The sequence below is a fragment of the Petaurus breviceps genome, unplaced genomic scaffold (assembly GCF_028583685.1).
Source record: "Petaurus breviceps papuanus isolate PSGF00001 unplaced genomic scaffold, PetGlider_PUasm1.0 79, whole genome shotgun sequence".
NCBI lineage: Eukaryota > Metazoa > Chordata > Mammalia > Diprotodontia > Petauridae > Petaurus > Petaurus breviceps.
In genome coordinates this window covers 34,322,096-34,333,417 of record NW_027186523.1, presented here as the reverse complement: position 1 = coordinate 34,333,417, position 11,322 = coordinate 34,322,096, and the positions used below count along the sequence as shown (strand labels likewise).

General features: G+C 34.0%; 1 protein-coding gene across 7 annotated transcripts in view; it reads right to left on the bottom strand.

Moving 5' to 3' along the window:
* Positions 1-11,322, bottom strand: part of LOC138175907 (inactive histone-lysine N-methyltransferase 2E) — a 90,733-nt gene that overhangs the window by 36,695 nt on the left and 42,716 nt on the right. For 5 of the 7 annotated variants that reach the window (XM_069106567.1, XM_069106566.1, XM_069106570.1 and 2 more), the window contains 6 exons: positions 9,688-9,802; positions 8,795-9,024; positions 5,755-5,835; positions 4,563-4,621; positions 2,881-3,053; positions 500-538 (listed from right to left, as the gene is read on the bottom strand). In XM_069106567.1, the coding sequence (XP_068962668.1) occupies positions 500-538; positions 2,881-3,053; positions 4,563-4,621; positions 5,755-5,835; positions 8,795-9,024; positions 9,688-9,802 (697 nt within the window). Of the gene's footprint in view, positions 1-499; positions 539-2,880; positions 3,054-4,562; positions 4,622-5,754; positions 5,836-8,239; positions 8,329-8,794; positions 9,025-9,687; positions 9,803-11,322 lie in introns of those variants that run through there. The other 2 variants (XM_069106572.1, XM_069106571.1) reach the window with 2 other exon arrangements.

Here is an 11,322-nt window from a genome sequence, read left to right as displayed (position 1 = left end):
ACACACACACACACACACACACACACACACACACACACGCTTGCGCGCGACCTTGGGCAAGTTAACCCCAACTGCCCTCCACAAAAAAAAAAAGCAGAAAAAAAAAGAATGAAAAAGGAAGTGAATGACTAAATTTATTAAAAGGTTATTTAAGAAAAGATGAAAGAATTTATATTCCAACTATAATTGATTATTTTGTGATAGAAATGAATTATTTGTGAGAAGACAAGGAAAATATGGGTAATGGAAATGCAGGTGACAAAAAATATGATACTACTAAATTTAGCTAAAAGCTAAAATATGCTCACGACAATCTCTCCTTACCCCTATCAAATTTTAAACAGTGCTATTAACACTGGAAATCTTTTATATCTCTAGAACACCCTCTGGTGAAAGTATGAGTAATAAATAGTGAACTTAAGGAGGAGTAAACAAACTAATTAGCCTTTGAATAATGTCTGGTTAGTTGCACAGGTGTAAATTTTTAAAATGTATTTACCTTAACTCTTGACGATTTCCTAGATCCTTCACGAAAAGACTAAAATAAAGACAGATGTTATAGATTAGATGTATTCAAACTTTAAAATTTAAATATTAATAGAGTACCAAAGGCATACTCTGCAGGATCTTGGGCATTATAGGGAACACAGCTAAAAGACATGATTAATATCTGAATTTAAGGAACTTGAAATCTAATTGGGGAATTAAGACTAACAAATGGCTGCACATAGTACAGGACAGAATATAATTAAATCTTAAACTGGGTGGCACAGAATATTTATATTCTGTGTTTTGAAGGAAATGAGATAATTGAGAGGTGGATTAGTTAAAGATGGCATCATGGAGGTTAGGCATAAGTTGTAGGGCTCAAATAGGCAAGAGGGAGAAGTATAGTTATCCTGAGCATGGGGAAAAACATGATTAAAAAGCAACGCAGCAACAATAAACATGGTATATTCCTAGGAAAGGAGACCAGTCTGCTTAGAGCAATGGGTGTAAAATCAGGAGTGGAGTATTATACAAAATTAAAGCTATGTTTAAGTATACAGAATGAAGAATGAATTGGAGAAAGAAGAAATGGAGTCAAGAATATCAACCAGAATGCTGGTGCAGCAAACATTAGATGGTTAGAGACTTGGACTAGCAAAGCAGCAATAAGTATGAACAACCATATTATATTTCAAAAGGAAAATGCAACAGAATCTAGTGACTAAATGGTTTTGAAAATGAAAGGGAACAACCATCAAAGATGACCCCAAGGTTTCAAAACTTAATGAAATAGAGAACTGGTGGTATTGCTGATACAGACAGTGAAGTCAGAAAGGAGGAAGAACTGATCTTGCTAATGAATAGAATTTGGAGACACAACATAGTGAAAAAGAGCTTACATTTACAGGGAGTGAAGGAAAAAGAAATAAGGAACAAAAGTGAAAACCTTTAAAGTTTTCTTATTCAGCTTTTCAATTTCTGAAACATAAAGTATCATATGCTATAAATAAATCACAAGGTTAAACTATTCAAAGAGCTTTTATTTTCATATTTATCAACCCATTAATTAACATTAAGCTAAAAGACACCTACAACCCATTAGTTTCTTCTAAATATACTCAATTTGGGGTGGCTAGGTGGTGCAGTAAATACAGCACCAGCCCTGGAGTCAGGAGACAAATCTGGCCTCAGACACTTAACACTTACTAGCTGTGTGACTTTGGGCAAGTCATTTAACCCCAATTGCCCTGCCTCCTCCCCTCCAAAAAAAACCCAACCAACCAAAAAAAACCCCCAAAACTCAATATTATCCTCAATTTGCCAAGATTATCGCAACAAAAATTAAGAGTTCTATTTTCTTATTACATAGTGGAGTTAGCGAAACCCTCACAGTAAAATATATATGAAGATAGATTGAACTTTACCCTAAAGTATGCCTTTATATAAATAGCAAAATATAAAGACTTTGGATAAATACTTAAATAAAGAGTCTGGGAACATATACATGAATATAAACTTACAGGCCACAACACTTAAGTTTTTCCATGAAATTTTTTAGAAAAACAAAAATTTGGGGGTGGCCAGGTGGCGCAGTGAGTAAGAGCACCAGTCCGAGTCTGGAGACCTGGGATCGAATACGGACTCAGATACTTAGCACCCACCCAGAAACACCTGACCATGTAACCTTGAGCAAGTTACTTAACCCCAATTACTTAGGGGCAGCCAGGTGGCTCAGCGAGTAAGAGCACTGTCTCCAGTGTCGGGATGACCTGGGGATCAAATTCGGGCTCAGATACTTAGTACCACACCCAGAAATAACCTTGAGCAAGTTACTTAAACCACAATTGTTTAAAAAAAAAAAACAAAAAACTTGACAATGAAAAACTAAAATTAGCGATATAAAAAAAGCCTTAATGTATGTTTATATTGTCATACTTTGGTACAAGAAGAGAAGTCCAAAAAGTGATGGTGCCATTTTAAGCTGGATGAATTTCCAAAGGAACCCCTCCAGAATAATTACCAAGACCTACAAAATTCCTACATGTTTAACACAAATTTGATATGCAGTATCTGTGAAAAAATGTTTCACCAATTAGTATAAAATTATTAAACACTATAAATAAACATTATAAAGCACTTAACCTAAAGTGCTATATAAATGTAAGCTATTATAATAAAGTGACATAGCCATTTTACTGTTCATCAATCTCTTAAAGGATCTTACTAACCAAATTATACAGTTAACTTGAAAATCTCTCACAGGAAAAATTAAACTGATAAACTTATAATTGTCTTTCAACAAACAAAGCAGTTGCAGCCACATACCCAAGCTTTTTTTTTGCAATTTTATGGAAATTTTCTTTGTCATAAGAGTTATCCAATATAACTTACTTTTTTGCATTTTGAAATATTTTGTTCTTTTTCCCCACTTTTTTTCCTTTTCTTATCATTGACCTTGGTAACTCTCGCAGCAGTTAAAGTTATCGTTGTTGGTGTATGTTGAAATGCAGTATATAATTCCACAGGAACCTCATCACCACTCTCTGTTGCACTGGTATCACCATCTTTAAATCCAAAATTAAAACAATAAATTTAATATCCCTAATAGCTCTGAACACTTCTAGGCTTTTGAACCATATAATTTCTTTTTTTTTCCCTTCATATAACTACTTCTTGAAAAAAGAAAATATTTAAAAATCATTCTCCCACTTTAAACCAAAATGCTATTATAGCACTTTAGGCAGTATCCTTCACTTTGCATAAGATAACTTTTTCCCCCCTTGAAATACAAAATATAAATAAAAACAAATTTCATTTCATTTAAAATTCATTGGTGAAAGTGGCACACTACTATGTTTTAAAAATAGTCTTTTGAAGGGAAAAATCCTTTTGTAAATGCAATTATACAAACACATTACTTTTCAATCAGAGGAAGTATGGCACAATATAAAGAACTATAATAGTCTTGGGAGTCATTAGACATGGATTTTTGTCGTCTGCTTTCCCAATTAATAGCTGTGTGACCTTGGTCAAGCTATGTAAGATCTCATGAGTGTCAGTTTATTCACTTATGAAAGGATTATGCTAGACCACCTGTTCTTATCTGTGGTCCCTGAAGTCAAAATTATTCTCATAATAATATTAAATCATTATTAGCCTATTAAAATACTCTTCTATTCTCCAACTACATACCTATGTGAGGCAATAGTTTCTTCAAAACAATACACTGCAACAGACTGAATATGTAGTTATGATATAAGAATCCAACTCTTATTAAGCCAGATATGAAAGATATTTGCAAAAATATATGTAAATCAGTGCCAATCTTCTCACCATTTTGTTTTTGAAAACATAATCATTTTTAATAAAAAAAATGTTATTTCTTAACAACATAATGGGCTTATTATTTTAAAATGAACATATTTTTAAAATTATTAGTTTTGGGGTGGCTAGGTGGCACAATGAAAAGAGCACTGGTCCTGCCTCAGACACTTAACACTTACTAGTTGTGACAAGTGGTCAAGTCATTCAACACCAACTGCTCTGCCTTCCCCCCCTTCTTGGGGGGGGGGGGAAATCACTTAAAAAAAAGGTTTTAATTCTAATATAATAAATATTGATTGATATAATCCACATAAACAAAAAATCTTTGGGTTTCTCAAAAGGTCCTGAGACCAAAATGTTTGATAAGTACTATTATTTTTAATGATCAAGGTCCTGGCCAACAAGACCTGCAGTTAATTTTCAAAAAACGAATAGTTTTTGAGAATTAAGAAAACAATAAAAAATCCCCCAAAACTTTATTACCCTTAAAGAAAATTGATGATACAGTAAGGCAACACAAATATCAGAATAGGAAACACAATAAAGAATATTTATAGTTGCAAGTTCAAAATAAGCCAAAATATCTCCTTTAAGTGTATTTAAAATATTCTCAACAAGACTAAAAAATTAAGGTTAATTTTTAAGGGGATATATTTCAAATATGTCATTTCTCAATCTTTCTTAATCCAAATGACTTACATCCAGTACAGCAGCGCATAAAATTTTACAATTTTTCTATTTTTACACACCTGACATATTTTCCCTTTTCCGGCGTTGTAACAGCACGGCCCTCTCTTTATCCAAACTCCTAACACACAAAAAAATTAGGTAATTAGTTCATTATAAAACTACTATGTAGGTGTGTGTGTGTGTGTGTGTGTGTGTGTGTGTGTGTGTGTGCGCATGCACGGATGCACATACATACCCACATATATATAATGTATATGTATGGATATCAATGTGAACAAAACTTACCTGCTTAAAAAATACCAAGCCTCACAAGAACTTATTTTATAGAACTGGCTTCATAAAAAATGCACTATTATTATGCATGTTCTTCTTTGTGGTAGATCCCTATTCTGTAAGCTTTATTTTGATTCACAGATCTTTATTTTGAAAATCAAAGCTAAGCTCTAGATTTTGTGCCTTACATTTAGGAATGTAGGAAAGTTTTAGAAAGTAAATATAGGAAAAATAACTTTGATAAAACTGTACATAAATATTACCTTGAATTAACATTCTGCCATACTAAAAATGTTCATCAAAACTCTAAAGACAAATAATAAAAATAATAAATAATATCTAATAAAAATAATAAAATAAAAATTACTTGGTTCTCTTTAGAAACAGCAATTCCTTAAAGCCTTTAAAAATTCATTTCCTTCAACTCAATACTTTTCAACAAGTAATTTTATCATCCAAGAAAGTTGTTACTGTTTTCCTTTTGTCACTTAAGATTTATTTGCCTTTCCAAATATCTTTGCCAAGTAACATCTACATTTGCCACACTGTAAATGAGATGAAGGACTCAACTACCCAGTTTTTACTTAGCAGACACACCACTGTCTGCTGAAATATCACTATCCTAGAAATGTATATTTGACAATGATTAGAACAGTAGTGTGTGCCTTATCTCTTTACTTTCTAACAGTTAGAGTGATTAAACTAAGTTATTCATGACCTTTATGTACCAAAACTGGTTTTAATGTGGTCATTTTCAGGCTTTAACAGAAGCACAGTAGGGGAAAGAAATAATAACAAAGGTAAGACAGACACATTTAAGTTTGGGGGTTCTTTTGGGGTGGGGGGGTAGTGTCCTTCCAGTAACACTGTAGAGTGAATCTGTGACTTAATAAATCAACTTCTTGAGTGCAGAATTCTGATTTCTGGTAAGTAAGTAATACCATTAATATAAATATCACCAGACATACTACCACTCACCTAGGCTGACAACGTTCACACAGATATATATCAGGAATATGCTGCCTATCAATCCCCATGCAGTCAATATGTTGCCAAACACTTTGAAAAAATAAAAAAAAAAAAGAAAACAAATTACTATTAGAAAAGACCTCTCAAAACTTAAGATAAGAAGTTCAATTCAACAAGTATTTAATGATTAGCTACTATGTGCCAAGCACATTGTTGTCAAGAATTTTTAAAAGTATATGACATAGTCCCTGCCCCCATGGAGCTTACAATCTTGCTATATAAAACAATCAGAATAGAAGAAGATCATATATAATCACCTGCTAAATTAAATTCAGTTACCTGCAAAGAGATACAGGTGTTCAGGGATGGCAAAATGGATCTTTAGAGTATCAGAAAAAAATTCCTGGAGAGGATCAAACTTGAGCTATGAGTATATTTTTCTTGGGAAGACTAGAAGCGAGGGACTGAAGACTGAATGTAAAGGTAGAAATGAACACAGAGGATTAGGAAGATAGTAAAGCGATCAACCTGGATAGGGTAGGGGTTATTGTGGTGCTTTTGGGAATAGGGTGAGAATAAGGTAAATAATTCCTCTCTTGATTAAATCTGAGTTTAAGAAACTGAAAAATCATGTAAGGTCTTACAATGTCAGAATGAAGTATGTAGATGAGCACCAATGCCTTTGTGCCCCAATACTGGAAGGTTATTACATGTTTTTGAAATCTCTACTTTGTCAAGAATCCCCCAACAGTATTCAGGGAATAATTTGATGCAGGGAAGCCTGAAGGCAAAAAAGATCAGTTAGGAGACTGCTGAAAGCATTGATATAAGTGAAAGATGATTGACCGGGATAAAAACAATGACAATGGAGAAAGAAGGAATCTAAAGAGAAGTTTCAAAAGGTCTAAAGTCAAATTTATTTTCTTTAATCACCTCACCCAAATGTACTTAGTACACCTAGACTGTAGACAATAAACATCTCAATTTCTTTTCAAAATGTTTATTGGGTCTTACACTTGACTTTAAATTACAAATATCTGCACTTGTTTATAAAAATCTTGGCTACTCTGCAGAGAAAACTCAGTTTCATCAATTACATTTATTAGATAAGTTGTTTCATCAATTTACATCTTAGTAAAACTATTTAGTGAAATAATCCAAGTGTGCAATGAACAATATCTGAATTAAGGGGATAGTAAGTGCAGAAATGTCCATTTACTATTTATAATCCATAAATTAGAGATAATATAGGGCAGGATGATGACATTGGATTTTGGAGATAGGAGATATACAAAGAAAAGAGAAAAAGAGGGGGAAAATGGGCAAGTCCTGTGCTTTTAAGGCTGGAAGAGCAATAGTATAGTCAATTATAAAAGCTAAGCTAGGAAGTGGTACTTGTTTGAAGGAGAAGGAAAAGTGTTCAGTTTTTGACACAGTTAAGTTTTGGTTGTCAGTAGTACACCCAAGTAAAGGGTGATATGGAGACAACTGAAATACAGGATTGAACTGAGAATAAGATATCAGTGCTGGAAGTAGTATTTGAAAAATGAACATAGGCAGTGACTCACTGCACAAAAGTGAATGAGGAAAAGGAAAAGTCAGAAAAATATACATCAACAAGAATCCTCTCTAAGATCATCTGAGAAAAATCACATAGCCTGGATATAGATCATTAACCTATATAACTTAATATTAATTATAGTTAAATTCTTTGAGAACTATTTACTACAAGCCAATGTAGACAATATAAATGTGAAAAAAAAGTTTAGATTTTGGCATTGAAATGAAAACATACCACAAAGCATGTTGCTTATGACATCAGACAATATTCACTATTATAAAGAAAGCTGGTAGAAGCATAGATTATGATAAGGAAAAAACATTTTCTAATAGCTGATTTAAAAGTGACCGAGGCAAGCAAAAATACTCAAGAAGTTGATTCCTTAAACATATATTTTAAAATCTGTCATAAGAATAGGAGGCTTAGGAAATGAAATTCTTACTTTCAACTTCATAACATGCCATAATATATACATATGTATTTTGCTTAGAACTATTATACCTTTTAACAAAAGGAAAATTTTTACTTCCTTTGCAAAAGTTTAACACTAAAATAAGAGAATCAGATTGTATTTTTAATGTAAACAAAATTAACTCTTGATTTTTTTGTGTTTGGTAATGAAAGGGATCAAGAGCACAAATAATACAAAAAATTACCCCCAATGTGAAATGTATTTTAATACTCACATTTGAACATTTGTAATCCTCATGTTCTGGGAATTAACACCATTTCAATTCAAATAAAAGGTCACATTATGAAGACCAGACTCAGGAAGTTCTACGGAACGATCCCTCTTTCCCATCCTACCTCACTACTCAACTCTTGTTGTTCCCCAGCCCATGCAAGGGATGGACTCAGGCTGAGCTCCTATCCCTTCTCCATCCTCCCCACCCACCAAAAAGAAAAAAAGCCCACTTTCTGTCCCAATCACACCTTCTCTAGGGGAAGAGGCCTTTCTTGGTGGCTGAACCAGGGTTGGGGGAGGGGAGACTGTGGTTCTGGTTCAAGGAGACTCCAGAGTGCTGCAAGGTGCAAGTCAAAAGGAGGTGAGAGAGTCAGGTCAAACAAACATCAATTTTAAAAAGTATAATTCCCCCAAAGTGGATAAGAACTGACTATACAGTACAAACATATCTTTAAGTCAATACTTATGTGCTATTCACAAACTGTCCCTGCTGCTGTGAAAAATATTGTTGTTCTTAAACTGGTTATAAAGATTCTATTGCCACATGGACAGAGTCTGGAAGTAGTCACCTGTCATCCAACTAAAGATGGGGCTAGGAGAGCTAATTACAGCTTTTTCATAAGGCCTTTTGCTAGGAGCAAAATAGGCAATATTAGTGGCAGGCTTCCCACTTTTTTTTTTTTAAATCACATATAATTTAGAGAGTCTTTTAAAGTGACAAGTTATCTGTGCTGCCATGAACTAAAGATTCAAAGTTAGAAGAAATTATGTGAAACACACAGTAATGGTGGGAAATATTTTACCTGCATTTGTCACAACAGATCATGTAGCCATCATCATGTGTAAAACCACAAATGCACCTGGTTACATCAGTACCATAGCTTCCATCCTCTGATGTGCTGATGGTGGTAGCACTAGAGGTCTCATCAAAATTAGGAGTAGTAAATATGCCTACTTCATTTTTGCTAATAAGAACTGATGGAGGAGGAGAAGCTGGAGGTGTTGGAGGAGGACGAGCACCATAATTGTGGTCCTGGATAAACACAAACAGCACAATATTATTTACTGGAACACTGAAATAAACTAAGCTGTAATGTTATTTATTTTATGATACAATCCCACCATTTCAATTGCATATTTACATAAAATCAGTCAAAATCTACTTAAAATATTGATTTGTGCCAGGCATTTTAGTATCATTCTTCTCTTTCAAAGATAATCTCTTTGTAGAGCCTCCAGATTATGCCAACATCCCTACCTTATCTTCAAGCCACAACCAAAGTAAAAAATATAAAATATCCCCACTTGTCACAAATTTTTCCCTTTAGCTCTGCAAAGAGCAGAAATACTATGAAGCCTGAACCAGAATTTGCAGCAATAATATCACAAATATTGCCACATGTTCATTTTATTAGATGTCAAGCTCTGTTTTTAAGATTAGGTTTTCATAAATCTATGAATATTCAAATATTTTTGTTTTTTCTTCCATTTTTCCTGCTCAAAGAAACAAAATCACTGAATTATTCCATGGCCTCAATTAGCCTTCAAAATGATAAGCTCATCTATTGCTACAAAATCAAGTCAAAGTAGTTAACACTTTAAGATGCAAACTAAGCAGATTATAAACATCTTCCACAAACTAAGAGATTTAAAAATGAAAATGTCAAATGATTACTTTTAAGTGCATGACACTTACCGCATAGGGCAAACCAATATAACTGTGTGAATGATGCGAGCTGCTGGTATATAACTGGTGTGGGTAACTGTTGGATTTCTCAACTACCACAGGGCTAGCTTCTACGGATTCTGGTCTGGGGAGAGAGAGAAAGAGAGAGAGCGAGACAGAGAGAGAGAGAGAGAAGAAAAGAGAACAGAGGAGAGAAAACGAGAACAAAGGAAGAGAAAGAATAAAGAAAGTAATCAGAAGACAAAAAGGCAAAAAATGACATGGAAGGGGATAGGTGAGACACAAGACAGAGGGAGCAAGGAATAAGAGAGACACAGAGAAGAAGGAAAAGAGAAGGGAGAGAAAGGCAGAGAGAGAGGAAAGGAGAAGAGAGAAGTTGTATCAAACAGAATTTCCTTCATTTTCTCATCTACTTTAAATTAGCTCATAAAGGTCCAACATTCATATTAAAAATACACTTCTACAAATAAGTGTTTTACACTGGATAACTTCTAAAGAAGAAAACTTCTATAAATCAGTTGGTGTAAAATAACAGTAATGCCTATTATTTAATAGACTTCACAAGGTTCTTCTATTCCATCTGGTCCCCAGATGAAATAGGGTACTTCTCTCACTTCATTTGATATAAAAAAGTTACCTAATACCAAAGACCAACAAGATGTGAACCCAAGTTTAAACAGCCCTAGTGCTGTATGTAGGTTCTGTACACAGGCAGAGATGAAAATATTTTCAATATTACAAAGCAGAGGCACTTGAACCCCAAATCAGTCCTCAAATTCCTGCATTTTTATGTATCCAAAGCATTAATGATAAGGGTCTATGACATAGGTGGGGAAATGAAGAGCCCCACAAAAGACCCAGGATTCTAGGCTTTACTTGGAAAGAAGGAAATAATAGTAGCTAGTGTTATCATAAGCCCACAAGTTTTGGCCTGTTGGATATTAATAGTCATTAGCTTTATATAAGTTGTCTGGTGGACTTGGTTGTTGCTAGTAATAGAACTGGATTTAAAAGATCATGTACTACAAAAGTTAGTCCTTGGTTTAGCCCCTTTAAGGTATCAGGTAAGATCATTTCTTCTGACAGCTTGTAGCAACCTTGGCCAAGATCAGACAGAACTATGACCTTTGTTATTACCCAGGTGCTTTGACCCCACTCTCTTTCACATCATATATTAATACATTGTTTTCCTCTCTCTGGGTAATCCACATGACCACCACAACCACAGAGACACAAGGGAATGGCCTGTGTTTTGTACATGCTATTTTGAAATAGCCCCCTCCTGATAAGCCTTTATCTTCCCCCTCTTTTGAAAGATGCCTTAAAATTAATTTTCTGTAGAAAATCTTTAAGTGAACCATGTCTCCTTTATTTGAACATCTCCAATATTCCCAATACTACTTATACTATAGGAAAAGCCAACATTTTCAAGAATCTTATTTGCTAAAAATCAACCAATTATATCCATATTATTACAACATTTACCAGTCAGTTTATTCCTTAATGTGCTCCTTCCAAATAGCTCCCTCTCTCACCTACCACCAATAAAATCTCTCTGGGTTTTCTTGATTCAAGCTGCAAATGGCAGCAACAGAAGAAGTAATGGGCAGCTATTTTAAAGTGAAGAAGGAGAAAGAAAAAAAT